Raw genomic sequence first — 25105 nt, 5'->3', positions numbered from 1 at the left:
TGAAGGTGATATTTAATACTGAAGAAACGAGAGAAAAGAGAAAATACGAGCTGCGTGGGCTATGTCCAATGCGGTCGTTTGTGCAGCTTATCAGAGGCTTGATGTTATCTCCATTGTGCAGGCTGTAGCGGGGCTCTCGTTGGCGCTCGACATGCTCTCACCTGATTCAACCAACATGTCGACGTCAGGGACTGCCGCGGTGGGCACGCAACACACCTAGTTTTATTGTTGCAGCAGAGTGGAGGTAAATAAATCACCAATCGGGATGCGGCTGACTCCACGAATCGCCCACCCCATGGAACAGCAGTCTGTTCAGGCTGTTGCGATACTCGTGGTATACCGGCTTGTCGATTTCGTCCATAAGATAGCCCACCTCGGCGGGAATACCCAAAACTGTGACCATCCGGAGAGAAGGCAGCTTTGTAATGGCGATGACCATCCCTGCACTGCAGCGCACTACCTCTTCAAAGTCAAGCCGTCTCAAGCGAGTGCTAAAGACTGGGAGGCCAGTTAACAGAGTACGGATCTCGTCGTCAGAATACTCATAGCTGGCGCCGTTGTCAGATACGACACTGCGGAGTCTGACTCTTGTGAGCCCTGGTAGGCAGACCAAAATTTGGTGGAACTGGCTGAGGGAGAGAGAAAGCCGGCAAAGAACCAGATATTGAAGCCGTGGGTGTGGGTGATTATCCGGGAACACAGATGAGTGTGAAAGATTGGGCAGGCCAGAAACGACATAGTTCTCGATCATTTCGGCATTAGGCGCTATCAAAAATGGCAGTTGTACCACTTCCATTGCAGCTCTTGCTAGAGCTTCGTTGTCGTTGACAATAAATACATGCAATATGCTCCCTAAAATCCGAACATACGCAAGGCTAGGGAACAGGCGATCCCGAAGCGATTGAACCAGAGACTCAGTGAGATACATCGTAAGTGATGTCAGTGTTTCACCTCGATCCCCGACTAAAGATCCGATGTCAACCTCACAGAATGTGAGAAGGGAGAGACTAGTTAGAGATGGGAACCGGTTGGTGGCTGATCTCGTAAAGAGTTTTCTGGCGTCACCGCGTGTCTCTATGGACAGTCTGGCAAGTTTTGGGTATTTGTAGCTGAATAGTGGATCCTGGTTGACAGGCATGTTCCACCTATGAGCAGTGTGCGAATGGTCCACAGCAACCCGAATTACAAGCTCCTCGACAGTGCCCCTATTCGAATGAACAATTGGGTAGTAGCCTGTACCTCCGTTTGTGCCGAGATATAAGCGCCGAACCCCGTTGCTGATGCCATCTCGAAGGGTAGTGGACTCATTTAAAAGTTTGCAGCAGATGAGTGTTCTCGGTGTAGGGACAATGCTATGCATGAGGCTTCTCCATACATCCTCTGAGCCATTCCACAGCCATGAGCAGACAATGAACGAGACATCATGTGCCTTGGGAAACAGCTGGCAGATGCGCTCAGTAAAAGCCGCGGCTTGTACAGAGTAGTCAGCACGGTCAAAGTCGTTGCTGCTGTAAAAAGAAAGTTTGAGCTCAGACGCATTTGGGAATGTCACTGTGGGAGGGACACCGGCATTCAACAGGCGGATGGAGGCACCGTTGGCAATGTGATCAAGCGACAGGCGGAGGTGTGCGGAACGAACTGATAGGCTTTGTCCGGCAGCAGCTGCCATAGAGAGATTTGGATAGATGAGTTTTGGTTCTGAATCGGCTGCATGGAAGATGGGGTTAAGAAGGGTCTCGGTGTTCTGGTAGAAATATGGCAAAGCGACAACTCTCCATGCGTGGCAAACTTGTGCAATCGAAAGAAGCGACGCGGTACCGCCGACCACCCTTTTCTGACCCAGCTTTTCCCACCCATCCTTCAACCGTCTGCCATACTCGATGAAATCGAATATAAGACCAAGTGCGTCTGACGGGACTCGTTGCGCAGCAGAAAGTTGTAGCTCCATAGTTGATGGCACGAAAAATACGAGAGAGAAAGGAGAGCAGCCGCAACGCATCCTTGTGCTGTCAAAAAGCCACGTGGAGAAATGTTTTCAAAACACCGCATTGAAACGTCACGATATCAGGAGATCAAGGATGGATGTTTTCGACTATAAATGACAAGGGGGCACGTATAGCAGTTATAGCAGTAGACGTTGGAGGGTGACTAAACGTCTTTGTGGCCAGTCTAGGCCACAAAACCCGATATTCAGAACGCAGTATTGAGTAATTTTTGTAACGCAGGATCATGCGGCAGAAAGAGGTCTGCCAGTATTCCACATAGAATACCAATAACAAGCCACAGGTTAACAGGGAGAGGGTCTGTAATATGATGTTCGCTGGTATCAGGTGTTTTACACATTGCAGTTCCACGCGCTGTGCTAAATTATGTGTATGGCATGGATCTTGTCTGCAGGTGTTTTATCCAAATGACAGCCCCGTAAACTACATTTTAAAGCTTGTGGAAACTTAATCAAGAAATGAAGTCAGATGGAACCCACCTACATGTCGACCAGTAGTTAACATGCCCTTTACTTGACGGTGGGGTTCGAAAGGGCGATAGTTCTTGGAGCCAGATGCGGTTCTGGGATTGCTAGAGAACTACTCAATCGTGATTCAGACTACTGGAATACTATGGAAAAGCTACACAAAACATACATCCGCCTGTATCCGCGTCAGGGCACAGGCATTGTATTTTGCAGTGCTCACATGTAGTAGCCCAATGCAGTATTGGTACGCAGAAGTCCTGCCGAGTGGTTGACCTCTACCCCGACCACGCGTTGGGTCCAGCTGGTTGGTGCACTAACTGGGTGGTGGGATTTGCCTGAAATGGCATGCATGCCTCACGCGCAACCGCTCAAAAAATAGCAAGTCACAAAAACCTCCAGCGTAGCCCGACTTCGGCAAAACAAGGTACCCGACTCCCACGTGACGGTGCATTGTGAAGGACCAAAGCTGGCCTCCGACTGCCCCGCGATTGACACTCACTTCTCCTCCTCAGGTGTTCTCAGCAGTTTTTCTTCTTTTTTGTATTCCTTATGTCATGGCGGACGCAGCAGACAGTACCTCGGTTCTCCTCAACACGTTTATCGAGACGATAGCGCGCATAACCAGCTATGCGCTGACCGACAAGGAGAAAGAGTCGGTGGTGGCTGGGTTCCGGCGGTTCCACCAGCAGCTGGAGCGCCTACATAGCAGCACCGACCTGCGGCGCATGGCCATTGAGTCGAAGAAGCGGCAGCGCGAGGAGGCCGTATGCCTGCATGAGGGCACGACATGTAGGCAGAACGCAGTGCGCGGTTTCTTGAAGGCGTTCCTGGTTGGCTACGTGGTCAAATACGGGCTGGCAGTGGCGCCGCATATTCTGACACTGCGGCTGTTCCGCAATCCCAGGGTTCTCCTGCGCGCGTTCAACCGGGACACGGCCAGCTTTGCCACGTTCCTGTCGGTCCTGATCGGCGCCTACAAGGGCTTTCTGTGCACGCTCAGGCGCTGGCGCGGCGCCCACAGCAGCGACTATACGAATGCACTGGTGGCCGGGATGCTGGCCGGGCTTATCTCGATTAAGCTTGATCGCAGCCGGTCCAGGCGCACGGCAGTGACTTTGTATATGGTCTCGCGGGCGCTCCAGTACGGGTGTATGTGGGTGTTTGACCGGTGGACAAGCAAGCAGCAGAAGCTCAAGGACGACCGCACCCTGCGCCAGTCAGTGCGGCGGTCGTATTCGGCCGGCAGCATGATTGCCGGGGATGTCCAGCATAAGCACCTGAAAGGCCTGCATATGTCGCAGGCGGGCCCCGGGCCCAGCCGAGATAAGCAGAACGTGCGGTGGTCGCCCGACACCGCAGACAACAGCAAGGAGGCGAAACGCCAGGCCCGTCATGCCGAGACTATCGAGCGGATCGTCGGCTGGATCCGCAAGTACTCGTCCACGGCGCTGATGTCGGCGTCGTGCTGCGTTATCGGCATGTGCATTCTGTTTGAAACCGAAGTCATGCCCCGTGGCTACGTCAAGTTCCTGACGCGTGCCAGCGGGTACGAAAGGTTCTACCCGGACACAGCCAATCTGGCGCTCACGAGCATCAGCCGGACCGTGGGCCAGGCCACACAGCCCGGCAGTCTCCTACACGGCCGGATCCCCGCCGGCATGACCACGCGGGAGTACTTTGCATCAGAAAAGTACGCCGACGTCCTGCTGCCGGCGCTCAGCAGCGAGATCCGGCACGGCTTCGGCGTCTGCGGCATCCTGCACCCGCAGACCGAGAGCTGCACCAGGGGCATGCTGTACATCCTCTTCAACGTCTTCCCGCTGGCCATGCGCGTCTACACGCCGCTCAACCTTGCGGTGCTGCTGCTGTTCAAGCGCCACCGCCTGGCCAAGGACCCGCGTGGGGTGATCCTGAGCCTGATCAAATCCAGCGTGCGCAGCTCGGTGTTTCTGGCTGTGCTCATCGTTGGCATCATCAATTTCTCGTGCGGCATGCGCGCGGTTCTCGGCCGCGAGAGCTACTGGTCGTACATCATCACCGGGTCGGTCGGCGGCCTGGCGGTGCTGCTCGAGGCTCCGTCGCGCCGCATCGAGCTGGCCATGTACTGTTTCCTGCGCGCCCTCGAGTCCGGCTGGGATGTCGGCGTCAAGCGCCGCTGGTGGAAGAATGTGCGGCATGGCGAGGTCGCTCTGTTCTCGGCTGCCACAGGCGTCCTGATGAGCATTTACCAGAACGACCCCTCCACTATCAGCATGACGTACCTGTCGGTTCTGACCAGAATTTTTGGCAGAAATTAGACTTCCTTTCTTCCATTCCTTTATTCATTGTGATAGCTCAGATATCCGCCGAAGCAGGTGTGTGTAGAGCGTTTCAAAGCACGCCAGGTCGTGGCTGGTGCTGGCAAGCAGGTCGATACGTGTCCAGTTGCCATCCACCTCGTTCATTGTTGCTGTGGCCTCGAGGATCAGGTCCCTTGGCACATCCTCCGAGCTGCTTGCTTGGAGCTTTGCCTGGCGTCGTGCCTTTCGCGACCACGTAACGCGGGTCGCCGAAAGCTCCACTCGCAACTCCCCTACCAGCTGCACACTAATCCCAAGGTCTTTTGAAGTATCCAGAGTCCATTGCATTGCGCTCTGCAAATTTCTCGGTATCGTGAGCTGCCGGAGCGGCGACCGGTCAAACGACCATGCAATGAACTGCCGTGTGGTCTTCCCCAGTGTGATCTTGTGCTCCTTGATCCGAACAACACCCTTCTCCGATCGTAGTCTTTTTCGGAGCTCCACCAGCGTTGACTTTCTACCGACCATGGTCGTGTACCAGCGGACTCTGTTTCTGAAAACAAGGCTTTCGTCGACCAAACCTATGACGAATGCGAGTTCGCCGCCGTCAGTATAGAACTCGTCATCCTTGCCACTGGTGGACAATATCGGCGCCTCGCCTTTCATGTTCTCAAGCCTCGTACGTTCTTTCTCGTTGGCGTAGAACGGCGGATTGCACATGCAGAAGGAGAGCGTCTTGTACGGAAAACCTGCTGCATCCAGCGGGATCTTGCGCGTGCGGGCCGTGTTCAGGTATGTTTGGATCCGGGACAGCAGGCAGTTGCGCTTAATGTTGTCGTTGGCGACCTCTATCGACTCCTGGTTGATATCGCTCCCGATGAACTTGCTGTTTTTAATGGCGCGGGCGCCCAGCAATGGGTAAATGCAGGATGCACCAGTGCCAATGTCGAGGCCAACTACCTCTGTATCGCCAAACTCGTCGGTAAACGTGTCTGCAAGCCATTTCACGTAGCCGTACCGGTTGGGAACCGACGGGCATAGGCTGTTTTCCGGTAGCTGGATGTCTAGGTCAAAGTACACTTTTAGCATCGCCTTGTTCAGTGTCCGCACGGCGTCTGGGCTGCCGAAGTCGAGCACGTTGAGCCTGCCTGTGTTGGTGTTCGCTCTTAGGTACTGTTTGAGGTCTGGGTACTGCGTTGAGAGGATCTGATAGTCAACATGCGGTGGCAACATGGTGTCTGACGTGTCTTTGACATGCGCTCGTTTCTTCGGACGTTCTCCATCCGTGTCGTGCGACGCCTCTCGTTTCATTGTCAAATATTGCAAAAAGGAAATTAGATATTGGTGTTCAATAATCCAACATATCAATCTGCACCAATGTTCCCTTCAGAACCACATGCCCATTTGTGGGTGCGAGGTTGGCATCCAGGCATACCGCGGCATCAACATGCACGGTTTCCATGCCATGTACGCACTCACCATACCCCCTGAACAACAAACGTGGCAGCTTGCCATATATGGGCTACTCTAAATGCAAAAAAAGAAACCTAACGCCGCTTCTTGCCCAGATTCTTGAGTGGATCTCCGCTCTTTGACTTTTTGTTTCCGCCGCGCCGGCCGCCCTTCCTCCGCTTCGCGTCCTTGTTGAACGGCACAAACCCGACCTCGGGCGTCGTCGCCACACCATCCGCATGAGCCACGCCAGCGATCTTGGGCACCAGGTACTGCGGAATATGCCTCATATGCGGCTGGATCTGCTGCGGGTGGAGCTCCTTGTCGTGCCGCAAAAACTGCAGGTCCCGCGGCTTGTCTTCGAAATGCGCCTTGAGCTTCTCCGAGTTCAGGATCTCCTGCTTGATCTCCTTGATGCGCGCCTCGCGGATCGACGTCTTCGTCACCGAGCGCATTGCGTCGTTGGCGCGGTACCGGAACCCGTCCACCTGCGCCATGTCGAATTTGTATGGCAGGATCTCGCTGCCCTGCTTGCGCTGCTGCACTGCCACGCGCTCAAACACCGGCTCCTCGTTGGCCTGCACCGTCTTCTGCTTCGCATCCTCCTTGGTGACAAACGACAGGCTCATGCCGCGCCTGCCGCCGCGCGCTGTGCGCCCAACACGGTGCGTGTAGGCGCGCGCTGAGAGCGGGAAGTCAAAGTTAATCACTGCTGCCACGCCCTTGAAGTCGATGCCGCGCGAGACGCCGTACTCCTTGTCCTGCCCGCGCTTGCGCTTCTTAGTTTTGCTCTTGAGCTTTTTGCTCTTCTTTGTATTCTCCTCCTCGGCGTCTTCCTCGCCCTTGGCTTCTTCGGCCGCCTCGGTCTCCTCCACAGCCTCTTCTTCCTCCTCTTCCTCGTCCTCCTTTGTATCGCCCTCGCCCATCTTGTCACTCTCGTCTGTAGCAATTATATAGTCGTAGACTCCGCGGTTAAACTCCTCGACAATGTGGTAGCGCGAGTTCAACGGCAGCTCCGAATTCAGTACGCAGGCCCGGATCGAGAACTGCTCCAGGAACAGCTTGAGACGGTAACTCCGGTCAATATCGTTGACAAACAAAATGCACTTGCCGGCAATCAGCTTCAGCTTCAGAATGACGTAGGCCAGCAGGAACTTGTCCTCCTCGGTGCACCTCACAACGTACTGCACCAGGCTGCTCGACTCCTCCTTGTCGTCCTCAAGGCGCAGAATCGCAGGCTTGGTCAGAATCAGTTTCTTCAGCGACTCCACGCCCTTATTGAGTGTGGCTGACATCAGCATCGACTGGTAGATCTTTGGCAGGTGCGCCAGGATCCCGCGGATATCCTCCTCATAGCCAAACGACAGCACCAGATCGGCCTCGTCAATCACCAGCGTCTCAAGGGTCTCCAGGCTGGTGCTCTTGGCAACAAGGTGCTTGAGGATCTTGGCTGGCGTCGAGACCACGACATCGGGCGACTCCGCCAGCAGCGGTGCCTGGATATGTAGCGCGGCGTTAGTCGCAATGTTCACCGCTGTAATGTCCTTGCCGCAGAACTTTGACAGATCTGCAATATACTTGGACACCTGCTCCGCCAGCTCGCGCGTCGGCACCAGGATCAACGAACGCGTCCGCTTCCGCTCCTCGCTGTTCACACTGAGCTCGTCCTTGGCCTGCAGGATCTTGTGCAGGACCGGCAGGCAGTAGGCTGCTGTCTTTCCAGAGCCCGTCTTGGCCCGTGCCAGGATATCTTTGCCTGCGAGAGCCAGGGGAATCGCCTTGGCCTGCACCAGGGTCGGGTGCACTAAGCCCATGTTGCCCAGTGCACGCAGCAGACGGTCATCCAGATCAAGCGACAGAAAGGTCGCCTTAGAGTCCAGTAGCTTCTCGTCCATTCTGCCAATGTGTGGGAATAAAAAGTAAATTGAAACGGGGAGTTTGGAGAGTCGCAGCAGAGAGAAACAAGGTCCCAGGCAGGCGTCAATGTATAGCTGAGCATTTGCAGCGAACAAAAAAAAAAAACTTCAGACCCAGATCAACAAATCACGCTTGCGCCGATCAGCACTCCCAGAGATCCATTTTGGGCTGAAAAGATAGCAATGGTGCTGCTATTCTGGCTCTCAAAGCTGTGCAAGCACTGCTGGCTCTGCTCCCATTCGCGCCGAATTTCTCTTCTTTTTGCATTCATAGTCCGTTTATCACTTGAGGAGTGTGGAGGGGCAGCCGGCAGCGCAGTATTTTCCGTCTAATTCAAACGCCTCACACATAGAAGCCCCGTTTTTGGGAGAGTTGCAGATATATGCTACCACGACGACTGCCGTGTCCGCCAGGTGTCTTGTTTCCATGCGGGCCGGCAGCAGCAGCAAAAACTGCAGCCGGGCACTGGTGTGCGCTTCGGATTGCCAGACACTATGTGTCCTCAGCAGGCCTAGCGGCTACAGCATCTGATCCACACGGTGGTGTCCATGATCGAAACAGCTCAGGCAAAATCAATCTTGTACGGCGGCACATGCAGATCGACAGCAGCATGAGGTTCAGCGATGTGGAGCATGCGATCTGGGATTGCATACGCAGGGACGACATGACACATATAATTGAGCTGTCCAAACGCGCGTATGGCGGTTGGAAGGCAGACGGAACGACGATCTCTCCACTCACGCAGTTCATGCTGGTCAAGCGGATGTGTTCGGTCGATGGAATCTTGGCTGGAATCTATGCGACAATGCAGACAGAAATGCGCGGCGATTTGGACGACTGCACCATGCTTTTTGCGGCGCTGCTGGCGGACCAGGACGTCGGGCTGGTCGACATGTATAATAATCTAAGCGCACAGCAAAGGGCAGCTATGGACTGTGTGTTTTCGTCATGCGCTGCATATGCATACAAGTCTGCCGCGCAGCCAAAGTTAGCGAAGATGGTAGGAGCGTGCATTTCAAAACCAGCGCGTTTGGCGCTACGGCAGGCGAGGAAATCGCCGGGGATTGCGAGGTCGCGGATATCGGCAGAACTCGTTGCGTGTGTGGATGCTGTGGCGGCATTACGGGGATCGAACACACCATTGGTTCGGATTGATCTGGCAGATAGAGCCATGAGGATACTGATGGCGCGAGGTGTTACGCCGGACCTAGCGCCTGTTGAGTCGTTGATTCGGTCAGCGCTCCGGGCGGGTCAGCCTAACTTTGCAATATCGGTGTACGCGTTACCGAGCCACCCACAGGGAGCAACGCGGGATTCGCTGGTCACTTTATCCCTTAGGCGAACGGAGATTGCAAAGCAGCACCCAAATCTGCACAGGGATGTAATGTGTGCGTTGGTGCGACAAGGGAGCCTGGAGAATGCGCTTACTGTGGCCAGAGCATTAAAATGCCAACGTACATTCCACCTGCTATTGACATACTGGCACACAAGACATAGCGACGACTGGCAGGCGGTAGAAAGGATCGTCGACGTGATGCTGGAGGACACCAGCTCACTGATCCTGCATTCAACACATCATGCAGCGATATCACAGATCCTTGCCGCTATCGAACCGCCAGAATGCCCCGGGGATACCGACAAGGTGTTGCAATGTGCGCTCGCTGTGCATTTTAAACTAGCTCCTCGCCTTGAGTCTCCATCGGTCTCTGCGATACACAAGCTCATGCGCTCGCTATCAGCGCACGATATGGTCAAGCAGGCATTCATGGTATTTCGTGACGCTGAGTCTCGGACCGCATGGACCACCACGGGTAAATTCACAGCCACCGAGTCAATTTACGCAGTGCTGGCCGACAGTCTGGCACGCACCGATGACATCCGCGCAATTACGTTTCTGACGCGCACTGCACTGCGATCTGGGGTTACGGCATCGGTGCATTACTATACGGCGATCATCTGCGGGCTGACGCGGAAAAGCAAGCCGACACAGATGGGCGAGTTCTTTCTGCGCAAAACACAGGTCGCAGATTCTTTGCTGGCAGATATGAAGCGGTGCAATATTAAGCGGCCAGCGAAGGTATACCACTCGCTGATGTATGCGTGGGCGATACTGAAGCAGCCAAAGCAGGTGCGCGCATATTTTGAGGAGCTCTGCATGCTGCAAAGCAGTGAATCGAGCAGCGGTATCTTGGTCAGCGAGGTGACATGGGGCATACTAATGTATGCGTATGTACGTTCTGGTGACGTTGCTGGCGTGATGAGTGTTTTGCGGGAGGCTTCTGAATGGCTCCTGTCCAGCTCTCAGCGATCCCCTTCGGTTGTGGATGCTGAAAGCTGTACTGAGCACGCCCGTACAAGCTATCTGCTCAACATGGCTATGTCCTCGCTCCTTTCCGCCAAAGATCCGCACACAGCACTCTCGCTGCTCGATGAAAACATCTCGCAGCCCACCGCTCTGCACGCTAGCTCAGGCGACCCTGTGACGCTCAACCTCATCATGCGTGCGCTGCTCTCGGACAACCAACTCCCAAAGGCCCTGAGCGTCTATGACCAAATCCACGCGCAGTATGAGCTGCCCGAATCGCCATCGGATCTAACCATGGTGCTGCGGTACTGCATCCAGACAAGCGATGTCAACGGGGCATTTGCATTAGTTGGCCGGATCATGCAGACTGGTGCGTCGCTGACTGACCACCAGTGGCATGCGTTTATGCGACTGTGTGTGTACAAATGCAGCCCGGATACGGTCCTGTATATTTACGATCAGATCTGTAAGCTGGCTGGCGTTGATGGGATAAAGGATGTCCCCAAGCTGCTGGTGCGGTTTCCTGATATCGCTGACTGGGTGTGTACGGCTATGGAGGACATGAAGCGGATTGCAGATGCACGGACTGTTCGGCGATCGCTCTCCTCGACTGATTCTTCATTGCTGCTCCCGCCAGTGAAGTCTATAGCGGTCCAAACAAACCGGGCAAAGTGCCTGTCGCTGTATCGTGGCCTACTACGTCAAGTGCGTGGATTTCCGATACCGGAGATGCGGGCCAAGCTCAAGCATAACGCGCGGTTCACATTCGAGCTCTACCGTGACCTACCCACGAATGATCCGCAGATTGCACGGCTGGTGGACGAGGGCCAGAGCCAGATCAAATGGCTGCAGGGCTGGCATGCTGACGGAGGCCAGCTGCTGGTCCGAAAAGAATCGAGATAGATATAACATTGTTTAAAGGAAAGAAAAAGAAACATGCAAAAAAGACATACATAATCACCATGGGAACAGCATCCGTTCGCGCAGCAGCTTGGTGCCAAAGTCCATCCACTCGGTCCGATCGACCCACATCTCCCTTGCGCACTCCAGGCGGCTAAGGACAGCAGCCCCCTTCCACGCCAGCACTCTGGGGTCGAGGTCGCGCGGCGCCGACACGATATCGACGCGCTCCACGGACTGCATGAAATCGGGCCGCACGTACATGAGCCGGCTTGCCAGCACTTCGCCAAAGCCCGGCGTGAATGCGGCGCCTCCCCCCACCAGCACAATCGAGTTGTACAGCTTGCGCGCCCGGTCGACAGATCCGACATGGGTGATGCTGTGTGTGATGGCCGCGTCCAGGGGCATGCGCGCGTACTGGGAGTCGGGGTCCGGCACGTACGTGACTGTGGGCACGACTGGCGTTGGCGGCAGCGTCTTTATCTCGCTGGCAGCCATGTCCTTGAAATGGCTGACCAGAGACTTGTCAACCACCGGCGTGGCCGAGGAGCCGGCAGGCGGGGCAGCGCTGGGCTCGGGAGTGCTGGGCTCGGTGGCCGGCACCGTGGCCGGGGCGGTGGCCGCCTCAGCAAACTGATCGGCTGTCACCGGCGCCTCAATCTCAATTGGCCGTGATGGCAGAATGCCAAACTGCGTGGGCGTCATATGGCTGCACATTGGCGGACCCCAGCCTGTCTCGATCTGGGCGGCGGGCCCGATACCGCCGAGGAACGAGCGGGCGTATGCGGGTATCTTGTAGTATGCGTCTGAGATGTACGGATAGAACACGCAGAGCGGCGCCAGGTACATCTCATCGTAGGTCTTGAAGCTGTACTTTTGCGTGGGCCTGTCGGGCACGCGCACAAAAAAGTCAGTCATGCGGATGTTGACGTCCGAGAGGTTCAGCGTGCTGTGCTTCTCGCGCAGATCAGCCAGGATTGTCCAGTCGTAGAGCCGGTTGAGGTTGGCTTCGTGGTACGGGAATGAGCTGCGCTGGAACAGATCAAACAGGAAGCGGGTGATGTCGTCAGCGCCGTGCATGATGCTTACGCGCGATTCCTGGTGACAGTATCCGTCTTCGACGCATGCAATGCTGGTCTTTTGCGCGCCAATATCCACCACGCAGGCAGAGGAGAAGCCGGCACCGAACGTCACCAGGGTCGAGCTCTGCTGCAGGATAAGCGACCGGAAGCCCATGTTCCGCAGCAGCATGTCCGACAGGGCTGCCACCTCGATGCGGCTGAACAGGTCAGGGATCACCAGCACTGCACCGTAGTTGGACAGGTCGCGGCGCTTAAGCCCCAGCTCGGTATCCAGAACGTGGCACCAGATGGTCTCAATGTCGCCCAGCACCTCTTCGATTGTCGCGTAGTCCTCGACGTTGAAGCAGCCGTTGCGCATTGGGTGCCGCACAAGGAACTTGCTGGTGTCAGCAATCCGCAGCGCTGCCTCGCCGACAACATAGTCTCCCGAAATTTCGTCGTCGTGGACCCACTCGATTTTGAATGGGTCGTTGTGGTCCTGGATTACTGTGGGCGTGGCCTGCTTGTTGAACGACATCACCTGCGAGTATGCGTTGGGCGGTGCCTTGCGCTTCGACTGGCGCTGGTGCTCCTTGAGCACACTGCGCAGCATTGTTAGAGTCTCGTCGACAATTGACTCCTCAGCAACAGGGGGTTCCTTCGTTTCTGGCTCCTCCTTATCTTCAGCCTCGACATCGCCACTTACTGCCTCGGCTTGTTCCGAGTTGGCTGTGTCTTTCCCTGCGGTCGGCTTGGCCAGTGCAGGACTGGTTGCACGGGCCCTGCGTGCAATTATATGTGGCAGTTCCCGTGGCACTGCGTCGCTTGCCCGCCCGACTCTGAGCCACCTCGACCCTGGGTGTATAACGATGACGTTCTCTCCTGTCGTAACCTCCAGCCCGCGGTCCTGGAACACGGGGCCGACACCCCGGTCTGTGCGCCTGAACGTCGACGATACATTGCGCGGATTCAGCATCGGGAACGCCGGGAACGAGTACTTTCCCTCCAGGTCGCCTATCGCCATGTGCGCGTTCCCAGGCGTGCTGCTTCCCGATATCTGCATGCCCTGATAATAGCTCGGATATCTGTGCTTGCCGTGGCCCACCGACGACGCGTTATTGCTCATGGCCACCGTGCCCTGCTGTGACGGCGAGCCGCGGATGCTCACTGTGCGCTCGCTTGCCAATGCGTCCCTGACACTGGCAGTGATGCTAGGCGTGCCTGGATCCACAGCCTTTTTCCGTCCCCGCGGCGTGCTGGTGCGGCTAGGCTTTGCTGGCGGCATGCTGCTGGTCTGTGGCGCATGGCTCGACATGAACCGCGAGCGCACTAGCTCGTCGACGCTGTCCTTGCGCGGCCGCTTCCGCCCGAGCTTCGACACTGGCGGTGTGATTGCTGCCAGCTGCCCCGACGCATCGTCTTCTGCTGCTGGCTCGCTGGACACCATTGTTATGCCAAGGCTGCTGGCTGGCTCGCTCATGTCGATGCCCTTGCCTCTGGGTTTGGATTTGCCTGAATTGCCTGAATTGCCCTTGGACCGGGCCCGTGTCGATTTGCCCTTAGCGGGCTTTTCCTGCCGGCTGGACGTCGACTGCGCTGGGCTGGCGTCGCCGGAGAGCGCCGACGGGTTGGTCTCGGGCAGCCACGAGTATTTTTTGTGCTTTCCGTTGAGCCCAGACATGATTGAAAGGAAAAAAGAAAGAGTAGCGAATTAGTAAAACAAAAAAGACAGCAAAAAAGGAAACCATGCCTAACGCTTGATTTTTCAACTACCGGTCCCAATGTGAAAAAAAAAGCCACCACTTTTGTCCAAGCTGTTGCAAATAGTAACGGGCTTTGTCACTCGCTTCTACGGGTTCCACAGACCAGCCGGAAATGAAAGCGAGACACTCGGTCAGCTTCCTGTTTCATCTCTGCTTTCCCCCCCCCCCATATATTTATTATTGCCGGCAATGCGAACGTACCTCAATATCTACCTCCTGCTGTTGCTCTTCAACATGCTGAACATGCTGGCATGCGCAGCTATCGCCAGCGTCAGCGTCATGAACGTCATCGACCACACATCGCCCACTAACCTGATAATCTACCAGGCGTACACGGGCCTGCTCAGCCTCGCTCCTCTTGGCGTCGGAGGTCCGGGCCCCGCGCTTTCTCAACTCGCAAATGCGCTTCCTGTTCACCTACGGCGGCCGCGGCCTGCTGTACACGTACTTTGGCTGCATTCGTGTACACAAACAGCCTGTACAACATCATCGCCTGCGTGTACACAGTGACCCTTGGGGTCGCGTACCTGGTGCTGGCCTGGGTGTCCATCATCCCGCTGCAGCACGGGCTGCTCTACAACTGGTCAGCACTGGTGCTAGCGAGGGCGCGAAAGCAAATGTACGAAAGCAGCAGTAAGCGCACGCACCGGACCCGTCGTGGAATGACCAACGAGCAGTACGACGCGCCGTTGCTGGGAACTGCCATGCCTGGGCTCAATAGGTCGTCAAATGGGTCGGCCAGCCAGACAACGTATTTCCAGGAGCGCTCGGTGTCGTTTGCTAAGGATTCGGACGAATTCTCAACTCTCGACCAGGCGGCCAGCGGAAACTACACGCAGCAAAAGGAGAAGCGGGGCTCACGGATCTATGGCATGTCGACAAGGGCCCGGCGCCTGTCGACTACTGGCGACGCGTACTTGGATGAGATTGTCAATAGCTCGCGGTTTGCCAGAGACATGATGGACCCGAGTGACAGCGAGTATGTTGTGGCCGGAGACTCTCGCCATTACAAGTCACCCTCTGGGCTTGCCAGCCGGATCTCGGACAACAGCAGCCCACGGACCACTATTTCTATTCCGCCAGCAGCTGCCTATGCTGCTGAGCAGCCGGCTCTGACAGAGCAGACATACATGTCGCAGCCCAGGGACGGGATGGGTACCGGAAACAACCGCATTTCGTCGCCGCTCCCGTACCATCTGTTTTGCACCGGAAAGCCGAGAGTTTATCAACAACAGTCTGAGCCAGATCACCCGCGAGCTAGAAAAGTAGTCCACTGCATGCATTCCTTGGTACTGTTCATATATTGCAACATAACATACTATCATATTTCCTGTCTAAGCGCCGTACACGATCTTGGAGGCAGCAGCACGGCTTGTGGCAGCAGAGACATGGGCTCCGTACGACCAAGTCAGGTCAGGGGCGCCCTGGCCGAAGCCGGTGCTCAGGTTCCACTCCTCCCACATCTTGCCGTTCGCGTCAGTGTGGCGGGCGACGCGAGCCATGTAGCGGTCGCCACCCAGCATGGTGTTGGCCAATATCTCATTAAATGTTGCCGACCCGCTGCCGTATGTGCTCCCAACACTGTACGAGTTGCTGAACGTGATTCCGTACAGCAGAGGTGAGCTGGTTCAGGAAGTTTGCTACTGCCTGGGTAACCACGATCTTGCCGTCTCTTGCTCCATGTTGAGATCAGCCTGTAATGGCACTCGGCCATGCCCGAGGTGATCAGCGTCCACGGGTTGCCCTGCTGTCCCGACTCATACCCGTTGTATGTATCTTCGGGGTAGCGGCCGAGCGCCGGACCCACCGGCACGCTGGTTGACGCAATGGTCGTCGTTGTGGCCGTGTTGATTGCATACATTGAGTTGAACTTGGCAATGTGCTGGACAATCGTGGCCAGCACACGATCCGAATCGACAGTGTAGAATCCATCTTCAAGAGAGGCATGCAGGACGGCCAGGAACACCTGTGCGTCGATGTTTCGATGGCTTGCTCACACCGCCGTTGTAGTTGATGGTCGGGAGAATGATGCTGCCGCTCCAGAACGCATCCATGCCATTGGTGATAGCCGTTGCCTGAGTATTATACCATGCTGCAGGCGTCGGGGTCGCCCATCTGGTTGGCGAACTGCGCGCCCTCGATCATGGCACGGCGCTGGATCATGCGCGTGTAGAAGTGGTTGCCACGGACCTCCTCCCAGATGTCGCAGCCCTGGGAATCCGCGTTCCAGTTATTGGCGACGTACTCGAGATCAGCCTTGATGACCGAGTTGGTCGGGCTCTTGCCGTCGTAGTACTGCGTCACGTCCTTGCCCTGCGACTTCAAGTACCGTGCGTAGCTGATCAGCGACACAGCACGCATTGCGGCACCATCGCGCTGCGGGTTGCACCAGGGCCCCGTGTAGGCGGTACCGTCCATGTAGAATTTGGCAGTTCCCAGGCCGGACGGACTGGAGACTGTCTGGATTGTGCGACTGAATGTCGCATAGTCTGCCAGCTTTTTGTTGTAGACAGCGGCTGCGGACGAGTCGGATGTGGCATTCAGCCATCCAGAAACCTCGTGCAGGGTGATTCCGGCATCGCGCACCCAGTGGTACCGGTAGTCCGGGTTGGAGGTTGAGGGGGCAGCCTGGACAGAACCTGCGGAAGCACCAGATGGTGAGATGTTGGCCAGAACGCCGTTCTTGGCATAGGTGGTCTCGGTGTTGACCCAGTTTGTCAGAGCTGTGTTGAAGGGCGGGGCTGCGGCGCGTTTGGCGAGAGATCCGTGGTCGACGGGTGTGCCAGCGACGAAGGCCGCAATGGCAAGGATGGAGGTGATGGAGATTGACGACTTCATTTGTGTGGTGGCTGCTTCGAACTTGTGAATTAATAGTTTGGTTGAGAGGAAGGATATTGCGTAGTCGATGTGGTTTCGGCAATTGCGATTCAGGAGGTGGCCCCTGTTTTTATATGCCGATAAGCGTAGAGTTGTCGGTGTGGGCCACAGAATCGCTTCTTTTCCTATCCTCCACCCCCCCCCTTGTCCGTACATGCACTTGCAGCTATACTGGCCACTTTATCTCTAGAACCTTCAATGCATGCGTTTGAAGATCACCTGCGCAGTGCAGACAGCTGGGACAGAAAGAGAGATACGCAATAGATGCACCTAATACGAGGCCAAATAGTTAGGGTAGTGAATGTGTAATGGGTGGGCACCGGCGAGCAAATCAGACAATACCAGCCACTAAGCTTCCTCGTACGACCACATACTCTGGCTACAATCAAGTTGGATCCCCCACCTCGCATCACAATGCAAAATTGGCCGGCGGTGAGCAACCAGCGAACGACGACGGGTGGTGCAAGAGACAAATTGGAAATGTCGCTTGTATGTCGGCCGTGCTGGATCTTCCCAGCTACTAATTTGCCCTTGGAATTCGATGAGCGCACTGGCTCACTTTCAACTCGCACCCGAGGATTTGCAGGATGGCTGGTATTGTGCCGCATGTTTCATGTGGAGCATTCAGTCTAGTAGGACAGCAGCAAGCAGCGCGGATGGACCTCTCCAGACTATGCATTTTCGTGGGCCAGAGCCACAGCGCTCGTGACCGTAGGCGGTGAATGATCGCCCTCCCTGGTGCATACGCCATGTTGATCGCGCTAGCAGCTTATATGTCGGAAATTGCACTAGTCCAATCCAGCTAGCCCACTTGGCTTTTGCGCCTCCCTTTTTGTGGCAAAACACATGAAAGCCAAGCTGAAAACAGGGACCACCACTACAAACTGGTGCCAACATTGCGACAAAGATCCGTGCATAGCAGAGGTAGGTCTTGCATTTTGGTTCCCGAATTACAAAATCGCACACGCCTCTCCACTGGCCAGAAGATAGGGAGACATGTGTGGGAATACCCCATGCCGCAGTTGCCTCCTATTCGGCGAATTGGACCTGGAGTGGAAATAAGGAAATGATCTGTTGATATACTGTGGCCAATTTGGAATTGCATTCAATGTTGACATATGCCAATGGAGCTAGGAACACGGGTTACTTAATGAGCAGGCTTAGTTGCCATACACAATCCGCGATGCAGCTGCACGGTGACGTGCTGCGGAAGTGTGTACCTCGAACGGCCAGGTCAGATTTGGAGCGCCAGTTGGGGTCCCCTCGCCGCGCAGCCATTGCTCGGTCATCGATCCCGATGCATCCGTATGGTGGGCAACACGTGCCATATAACGGTCGCCTGACAGCATGGTGTTGGCCAGGAACTCACCAAATGTGTCAGAGTCACTGGTATACGTGGCACCAACCTCGTACACATTGGTAAACCCGATTCCATACAATTCCTTCATCTGATTGAAGAATGTCCCTGTCGCCTTGGTGACGGTAACCTTGTCGGCTGTGGACCAGGTCTCAATCAGGCGGTAGTGACAGTCCACCACACCCGAGGTGATCAGCGACCACGGGTTTCCTTGTTATCCAGAGTTGTAGCCATTGTACGTGTCCTCGGGGTAGCGGCCAAGCGCAACAGCAATTGGCATTGTGGCAGAGTTGACTGTCGCCTCCGTATCAGCGTTGATCGGGTACAGCGGCTTGAACGCGTTAGTCTTGGCGACAACTGAAGCTAGCATCTGGTCAGAGTCGACAGTGTAGAATCCATCACCCAAGGAAGCATGTAGCGCAGCCAGGAACACTTGTGAATCAATATTTGCCGGTTTGCCGACACCCCCGTTGCTGTTGATGGCTGGCAAGATCAGGTTCTTGTCGTTGTTCCAGAAACTGGTCATATTGCCAGTGATAGGCGCAGCCTGGGATTCGTACATGGAGGCAGTGTCAGTGTTGTAGTCGGGAGGGATTGCAGCCCACTTGGCAGACCGGAAGGTGTTGGCAAGAGAGCCTGTAGCCAGAGAAGAGAGTGCCAGCAGCGAAGTAAACGAAAAGGATATCTTCATGGTTGGAGAATCAGCTTGGGGTATCAAGGTCAATAAGAAGATTGGTGCTTCGTCTTGCAATGAGGTCTTATGTGAGTCTTTTAGCATGATTGCCTTGCTTTTATATGCAATTTTAGCTTGAGGCATCGATAGACTGCTGCAAGGCCAACCATAGCAACTACTTCGGTACAATGTGACATCCGCCTTTACACCAACCTTAGACATAATACTCTTTATGGAGTGAATGCGTTGGATCCTGCTATTAACATCCGCATATGTACTATGGCACATCCATACTGAAGAGTACAAGCTAGGAAATGCTGTTCTCGGTTGAATACTGAGCTGGCAACCCTTGAATGTAGAAGAAGCCCAGACCGCTTGGCGTGGCGTGGGATCGCTTTCGAATTGGCCCCTATTTTCAGCAGAGGCGAGCTTGGTTGCAACACACAGGCAATCTCAAATTTTTATCTATATCACTAGGTCTGCATCTGCACATGTTCATTTGGGAAATTGCTGTTTGAGGGACAGTAGTTGGATCTAATGGGCAGCCAGCCTGGTCGATGCACACGACATTAGGGATTGGCGCCAGAGACATACCACAAGATCAGATGAGCCTCGTGTGCGGCCAAGGTGGCAAAAGCACTCATTATGTGGCCACCATGATCTCGGGACCTCATGCTGTTGCAGGACTTTTGTGGCACCACCGGTGGATGATCCATCCCTCATCCTCACAAATGCATTCATGTAGATTGCTATGGTCACCGTGTCACCTTTCGGTGGCATTGACAAGCATGGATACGCCCGAGACAGTCTGCAAGCAAATTCACAAACCCATCACGAGACATACTGCGGTGTGAAGAGATTTGAACGCAAGCGAATACAGCAAAGCTACTGCTAATGCGCCTGAGTACCATACTATCATAGATCACACATCGAGATATTCATGTTGGGAAGCTGAGGTGGCAGGGCTGGCCATCAGTGCGCAATGCATACCCTTAATACTTCGTAATGGACTCCCACCGCATTAGACAGCAAAAGCGAAAAGAGTGGCTGGCACAGAAACGAGAGCGCTATGGCAAGGGTTTTCTGGCCAGCACTGATGACGAGACGGACAGCGCGCCGATGGTGTTTGGCTACGGAGCACGGATATTCGAACAGGCAGAGCAGTCGGACAGAGCAGACTTGATTCAGCTAGCTGAGACCAATACGCTGGTAGACCGTTATGACATCAGATATCTTATTGACATGAACTCTATTCACCGAAGCGAGGACACTGGCACTGTTGTCGCTGATCCTGAAATGGATGCACGCCGGTTTAAATCGCTGGAGACGGAGGAGAACGAGCGGCGCATATTTTACATGGACAGTCCAGAAAGACAGGCATACATTCGCCAAATCGGCGAGCCTGATTCTGAAGACGCCAGCGAACCAAGTGGTACAGCACTTCAGTATGACGTGGAGGGGAAGCCCGTTGCTCCCTCTGTGTCTGCCTTGCAGCTCGCCCACCCCGACGAAGCCAATGCCGACCCGCCATTCTGCCCTTCATTTTCCCTGCCCGATGGAATGGCAGCGCCTAAATCGCAGCGCCACTTTGAAATCATCGAGCGCACAGCCCAGTTCATCTCCAGCCAGCCTGCAGACCGTTCCAACCAAATGGAGCTCACGATCCAGGGCAAGCAGGGCAACAACAGCGACTTCTACTTTCTGAATAGGGACGACTCGCTTTACCCGTTCTACAAGCATATCAGATGGCTCATGCAGGCCGGCCTGTACGGGTACAATGACGAGTCTGATTCGGGCTCACAATCTGCAGACGACTCTAAACACGACCCAGAGTCTGGATCAGAGGAGCCCAGCCCGGATGGTGACGACAAGCACGCAAACAGCGAAGCAGCAGTGCCAATCCAGGTTCTCGATGACATCATGGTGCCTGACCGCGATGCCAGGGCGGTTATCGACAAGGTAGCAAAGCTGGTTTCCCAGTCTGCCGATCCACCAAAGCTCGAGACCAAGCTGCGAGTGGAGAAGGCAACGTCGATGGCCATGTACTCGTTTCTGTCGCCGTTCGACAAGTGCAACGCGTACTATGTGTTCCGGCGCGACTGCTTTGCCAGGGGCGTGCAGGTCGAGGATATAGTGTGCGTCCCCGCAGAGCCTGTTATGGACGACAATGAGAGCAAGATGGCAAAGCGAAGGCGGCTGGCGAAGGAGTTTTTGAGTCGCAAGAAGCAGCGGCCGGTGTAGTACGCGTTGGCTTGCAGCATCATAATGCTGAAGCTGGGTTTGAAGATCTTCCGGCTTGGCCCAATCATGTGAGCCACGAGTTCTGATGAAAACAGTTAGATATTTTCTCAGTGTAGCGCTTGCACGACTTTTCCCCACTTTACTTCAAAACGCCCTCCTTTTTATACTTGTAAATTCCGCCCCCAATTCCCTCTTTGAAAAGAGAATGAACGAGGAGGACCCAACGTAAGTGCCAGTCGGCGACGGTGCAGTAGCAGAAGGCGCCAGACAGCCATAGACTAACAGAAAAGGGGCTGTATTTGTAGTACTTTTGCATCGCCAGAAGAGGAAATCGCGTACTGGCGCAACCAGACGCTTAACCTGCGCGAGGACCTGGCCAACAAAGAATACGAACTGGAGGACTTCCAGGTGCAATCCGCTGAGCTGGAAGGGGAATTGGAGTCAGAAATCGAGCGACTGGAAGCAATTAACCGCGAACTACGCACAAAGAATGAGCGGTACAAGTTTGACATTGACGAGCTGAAGGACAAGTACCAGAAGGCGCAGCTGAAGGCGGGTGAGGACCTGGCATCGATCGAACGGGAGCTGCAGTTTGTGCGGTCGCAGCAGGAGTACTACAAGAGCCGTACGCGCGAGCTGGAGCAGGACAACGACGACCTGGAGCGCAACGAGCGGGCGGCCAAATCGTCGCTGACAGACATGGAGTTCCGGCTGAGCCGTGCGGTGGAGGAGAACTCGCACCTACTGTCCGAGGTGCAGACAAAGAAGATCCTGGTCGACGAGGTCCAGCGGCTGAAGGACGAGCTGAAGGATCTGAATCTGGAGCTGAACGTGGTGCGGAGCCGCAACAGCCGCGTGGTGCCACAGAACTCGGGGCTGTCAAAGTCATCGGCGAACATCGACGCTGGCAACGGCGAGAACCCAGCGCGCATGGTGCACGACATTATGTCGCGCGTCAAGGATCTCGAATCGCGCCTCGCTGGAGCTCGCACAAAGGTCACACCGCTGATCGGCTCGTCGGGCAAGTATGCCACGGTCCACGCCCGCCTGGCCCGCAACAGAACCATTGCCAGCCCAAAGTCGCTTGCCGGCTCGCACCACGCCGACTCGCTGCAGCGGCCCACCAACCTGCGCTCGCTGGTGTCGGGCGAGGGCCGCGGCGTCGATATGCACCAGCCGTCAACTGTCGGCAGCACCCTGGTCGAGCAGCGGCTGGCCAAGTCGCGCCTAGCACGCAGCGAGATGCAGCAGCGCATGGCCCGGTCGGAACTGCATACTGTACCCCAACGGCGGCAGGCTTGAGGAGCAAAATTTTTCTTTGCAATTGTACTAGCCCTCACCTATCTGCCCACGTCAATAGTCCTTTTTTCACATTTCGCCTTTTATGTTTACCCTCATGTCCAAGCCCTCTCGCTTTACGTCTTCCCGATTGCCTCATACGCCTGCAGGCTTTGGTGTCGTTTCTGGATCATTGATTTTCTCCTCCAGCCCGCAGGCACGGAGCACCGCAGCGAGACACCCACAAGGGCTGCATTCTTCATTGGCTGATGTGGCCCCAGCCAACCGGCCAGTCGGCCCTTGAATCCCCTTCGTACACCGTCACTTTGCTTGTAAACTTCCAATACCACTATAAACATCTTATTCATGGACTCACACAGCGCCGCTATCGACTCGCTGCCGTACATTGACAAGGAGTATGACGACCCCTCCATGCGCGACCAGGTCAGCTCGCTGATCCAAAAAGAAATGGGCCGTATGTCGCCTCCTCTGCTGCCCAAATCCACCACACTCTTCAAGAACAACGACCTTCTGCGCAAAGAGTATGAGCGCGTGCGTGCTGGAAAGCCCCTGCCGGAATTTGATATTGAGCGGTACAAACTGGAAGCACCTGAGGATTCCGACAACGTTGGCATATGGAGATCTGCGGCGGACAATGCCGCGGCTCAGCTTGAGCACCAGAACATCCGCCTGGTAAACCTGGAGTTGCTGCAGCAGTTTGGCGCGAATGCGTGGAAGCTGAGCAATTACCAGAAGGAGGGGCTGCTGAGGAATATCGAGAAAGCGACAGACCGGCACCGGGATGAAGGCGTAAATGTCAACAAGGCACGGAAATATGAGCAAACAGAGGCAGGGATCAAGCTCAGGGACATCGAGGAGAGGTGGACAGAGGGCGTGAAAAAATGCATCGATATACAGGTCGCCAGCAGTGAACTAAAGGGCGAAATTGCACAGCTGGAAGCAGAGCTAGCAAGAAGATCTCAATAGCTGTTGTACTGAGTAGAATCGACTCTGGTGCTTGTAGGAAACCATTAAATAATCCGCAGTCTTTGCCTGATTCACGCTGCTTGGAAAGGCTTTAGAATTGGATACCATGTGAAGAGAATGTCATCACTGAACCCACCCGTCCCTGCCTTTCTAGACCACTCACGAAGGGAGCAAATTCCGGTACTGGTACCAGTGTCCATGCGCTCAGATATTAGCTTTCAGTTTCTTAAATTGACTTTTTAGTTCTACTCATTAACACAACTGGGCCTGGCACGCAAATGACTGTTTCTTCGTTTCATTCTAGCTATCTTTATTTACGCTCTAGTTCACAAGATAGAGAGCGGGCAGTTTGAATTAATTGTTGGCAGACAAGGTCCCTGCCCCTCACACGTAGACTTAGACGTAGACGCTTGATCTCAAGCGTAAAACTATATATACAACTACCTCAGCATCATACAGTTTGCACCGTATAAAGCGTGAGTTTCATGACAAACTGCGCAAGTATCATGCACTGTGGAATGTAAATGTTTCAATATATGCCATTTGCTAACAATCCTACTCAGCTTTATCGGCCTTCTTCTTGTGTGTACGAATGCGCTTGCGCTTGCGCTTCTGGTTTTCGTTTCCACCTGTGGCTGCTGCTGTGTTGCTGATGTCTTTTTCATCCGGCCGCGCGCGCTTTGAGCCAGCTGTCGGCTGTCCACCCTGCTTTTTGGGTTGCGACTGGATCGCATCCTTTTTGGCCGGTCCAGCCTTGGTCTTGGCTTCCTTTGTGGTACCTGTAGGCTGGACGCCGTTCAAAGTGCCTTCCTTAATAGCCCTCTTCTTGTTCCTCCACTCTTCCTTCTTTTTGGCCTTGGCCTCCTCCGCCTTCTTCTTGGCCAGCGCCTCCTTTGCCAGCGCCGATGGCGGCAGCTTCTTCAGTTTGATCTGCCGGAATCTCTCCTGGCGGTCCTGCCTCTTGACTGTCTTGACCACCTTCGTCTCAAACCGGCTTGGCTTCAGTTTCTCCTCTGTTCTCCGCTTGAGCTCATCGCGCGAAAGCTGCGTGATCGGCTCGAGGACCACCTGGCGTTGCTTGACATGCACAATCGGCACACCAGGGATATTGCGCAGCTTATTCCGGAGTTTGATATCCTGCGTCGCAACTGCGTAGTTGTGCTCGTTCACCTTGCCCATGATTTTGCGCACACACTCGAGGCCAGTCAGTGATAGCTCCTTGTGTGGACACCGCCGCCGCTCAAATAGCTTGATCGCAGCCAGAGCCACGATTTTATCGTCTCCGCCATTGCGGAGCTCCTTCAGCGTGCACTCGCTGACCAGCTGCTTCACAGGCCCCTGGAACACTTCGGGCAAATCCTCCTTCATCGACAATTTGCTGGCGATGCACTCATCGATAAAGTCGGGTGTGATCAGGACCTGGTACGGCTGGCGGAACCCAAACGCCTGCTGATAAAACTGCATCGCCTTCTTGTATGCCTTGGCCCGTTTCACGCGCATTTTGCTGCTGGAACTCTGTGAAAAAGGGGGGTTTGTCTGAATGAT

General features: G+C 55.0%; 13 protein-coding genes across 13 annotated transcripts; 6 read left to right on the top strand and 7 right to left on the bottom strand.

Moving 5' to 3' along the window:
• DL89DRAFT_270799 (uncharacterized protein) lies at positions 1-2163 on the bottom strand (the record flags this gene model as incomplete). Its single annotated transcript, XM_040888827.1, has 1 exon — positions 1-2163. A coding segment is annotated over exon 1 (1689 nt), but the record flags the coding sequence as incomplete, so codon positions are not given.
• A 1965-nt stretch (positions 2164-4128) lies between these two features.
• Positions 4129-4767, top strand: DL89DRAFT_227468 (uncharacterized protein; the record flags this gene model as incomplete). Its single annotated transcript, XM_040884858.1, has 1 exon — positions 4129-4767. One exon carries the CDS (start codon positions 4129-4131, stop codon positions 4765-4767), a length of 639 nt encoding a protein of 212 aa, XP_040739738.1.
• Positions 4421-6069, bottom strand: DL89DRAFT_270797 (uncharacterized protein). The gene has a single exon (XM_040888826.1). The coding sequence runs from the start codon at positions 6058-6060 to the stop codon at positions 4792-4794; it is 1269 nt and encodes a 422-aa protein (XP_040739737.1). The 5' UTR covers positions 6061-6069; the 3' UTR covers positions 4421-4791.
• Positions 6070-6250: 181 nt separating this feature from the next.
• On the bottom strand, positions 6251-8135 carry DL89DRAFT_270795 (DEAD-domain-containing protein). The gene has a single exon (XM_040888825.1). It carries the CDS (start codon positions 8094-8096, stop codon positions 6297-6299), a length of 1800 nt encoding a protein of 599 aa, XP_040739736.1. The 5' UTR covers positions 8097-8135; the 3' UTR covers positions 6251-6296.
• A 575-nt stretch (positions 8136-8710) lies between these two features.
• DL89DRAFT_296051 (uncharacterized protein) lies at positions 8711-11326 on the top strand (the record flags this gene model as incomplete). Its single annotated transcript, XM_040890711.1, has 3 exons — positions 8711-9004; positions 9629-9760; positions 9839-11326. 3 exons carry the CDS (start codon positions 8711-8713, stop codon positions 11324-11326), a joined length of 1914 nt encoding a protein of 637 aa, XP_040739735.1.
• On the bottom strand, positions 11316-14124 carry DL89DRAFT_270794 (actin-like ATPase domain-containing protein). The gene has a single exon (XM_040888824.1). It carries the CDS (start codon positions 14063-14065, stop codon positions 11381-11383), a length of 2685 nt encoding a protein of 894 aa, XP_040739734.1. The 5' UTR covers positions 14066-14124; the 3' UTR covers positions 11316-11380.
• Positions 14125-14381: 257 nt separating this feature from the next.
• Positions 14382-15408, top strand: DL89DRAFT_296049 (uncharacterized protein; the record flags this gene model as incomplete). Its single annotated transcript, XM_040890710.1, has 4 exons — positions 14382-14432; positions 14518-14585; positions 14623-15336; positions 15393-15408. The coding sequence occupies 4 exons, from the start codon at positions 14382-14384 to the stop codon at positions 15406-15408; spliced, it is 849 nt and encodes a 282-aa protein (XP_040739733.1).
• A 20-nt stretch (positions 15409-15428) lies between these two features.
• On the bottom strand, positions 15429-17052 carry DL89DRAFT_270793 (Six-hairpin glycosidase). The gene is made up of 4 exons (XM_040888823.1): positions 16298-17052; positions 16145-16239; positions 15854-16113; positions 15429-15770 (listed from the first exon to the last, which is right to left on the bottom strand). Exons 1-4 carry the CDS (start codon positions 16983-16985, stop codon positions 15482-15484), a joined length of 1332 nt encoding a protein of 443 aa, XP_040739732.1. The 5' UTR covers positions 16986-17052; the 3' UTR covers positions 15429-15481.
• A 1132-nt stretch (positions 17053-18184) lies between these two features.
• On the bottom strand, positions 18185-19072 carry DL89DRAFT_296047 (Six-hairpin glycosidase; the record flags this gene model as incomplete). The annotated part of the gene is made up of 2 exons (XM_040890709.1): positions 18185-18532; positions 18650-19072. The coding sequence occupies 2 exons, from the start codon at positions 19070-19072 to the stop codon at positions 18185-18187; spliced, it is 771 nt and encodes a 256-aa protein (XP_040739731.1).
• A 927-nt stretch (positions 19073-19999) lies between these two features.
• Positions 20000-21449, top strand: DL89DRAFT_270792 (uncharacterized protein). The gene has a single exon (XM_040888822.1). The coding sequence runs from the start codon at positions 20060-20062 to the stop codon at positions 21293-21295; it is 1236 nt and encodes a 411-aa protein (XP_040739730.1). The 5' UTR covers positions 20000-20059; the 3' UTR covers positions 21296-21449.
• A 51-nt stretch (positions 21450-21500) lies between these two features.
• On the top strand, positions 21501-22597 carry DL89DRAFT_296045 (uncharacterized protein; the record flags this gene model as incomplete). Its single annotated transcript, XM_040890708.1, has 2 exons — positions 21501-21520; positions 21601-22597. 2 exons carry the CDS (start codon positions 21501-21503, stop codon positions 22595-22597), a joined length of 1017 nt encoding a protein of 338 aa, XP_040739729.1.
• Positions 22598-22745: 148 nt separating this feature from the next.
• DL89DRAFT_98690 (breast carcinoma amplified sequence 2) lies at positions 22746-23880 on the top strand. Its single transcript, XM_040892317.1, has one exon. It carries the CDS (start codon positions 22940-22942, stop codon positions 23558-23560), a length of 621 nt encoding a protein of 206 aa, XP_040739728.1. The 5' UTR covers positions 22746-22939; the 3' UTR covers positions 23561-23880.
• A 619-nt stretch (positions 23881-24499) lies between these two features.
• On the bottom strand, positions 24500-25060 carry DL89DRAFT_218587 (uncharacterized protein; the record flags this gene model as incomplete). The annotated part of the gene is made up of 1 exon (XM_040884352.1): positions 24500-25060. A coding segment is annotated over one exon (561 nt), but the record flags the coding sequence as incomplete, so codon positions are not given.
• Positions 25061-25105: the final 45 nt, after the last annotated feature.

This window comes from Linderina pennispora, assembly GCF_002104995.1.
Source record: "Linderina pennispora strain ATCC 12442 chromosome Unknown DL89scaffold_24, whole genome shotgun sequence".
NCBI lineage: Eukaryota > Fungi > Kickxellomycota > Kickxellomycetes > Kickxellales > Kickxellaceae > Linderina > Linderina pennispora.
The sequence above is the reverse complement of the archived record's forward strand: the minus strand, read 5'-3'. Positions and strand labels throughout refer to the sequence as shown.

Excerpts from the sequence above, each read along its gene's own strand:
- DL89DRAFT_270794 (XM_040888824.1), bottom strand. The coding sequence starts at position 14,065 with ATGTCTGGGCTCAACGGAAAGCACAAAAAATACTCGTGGCTGCCCGAG.
- DL89DRAFT_270793 (XM_040888823.1), bottom strand. The coding sequence starts at position 16,985 with ATGAAGTCGTCAATCTCCATCACCTCCATCCTTGCCATTGCGGCCTTC. Across the intron at positions 16,240-16,297 it reads CACGCGCATGATCCAGCGCC|CATGGTATAATACTCAGGCA; the intron begins GTGCCATGATCG and ends CGACGCCTGCAG. Across the intron at positions 16,114-16,144 it reads CCATCAACTACAACGGCGGT|GTGTTCCTGGCCGTCCTGCA; the intron begins GTGAGCAAGCCA and ends ATCGACGCACAG.
- DL89DRAFT_270795 (XM_040888825.1), bottom strand. The coding sequence starts at position 8,096 with ATGGACGAGAAGCTACTGGACTCTAAGGCGACCTTTCTGTCGCTTGAT.
- DL89DRAFT_270797 (XM_040888826.1), bottom strand. The coding sequence starts at position 6,060 with ATGAAACGAGAGGCGTCGCACGACACGGATGGAGAACGTCCGAAGAAA.
- DL89DRAFT_98690 (XM_040892317.1), top strand. The coding sequence starts at position 22,940 with ATGGACTCACACAGCGCCGCTATCGACTCGCTGCCGTACATTGACAAG.
- DL89DRAFT_270792 (XM_040888822.1), top strand. The coding sequence starts at position 20,060 with ATGGACTCCCACCGCATTAGACAGCAAAAGCGAAAAGAGTGGCTGGCA.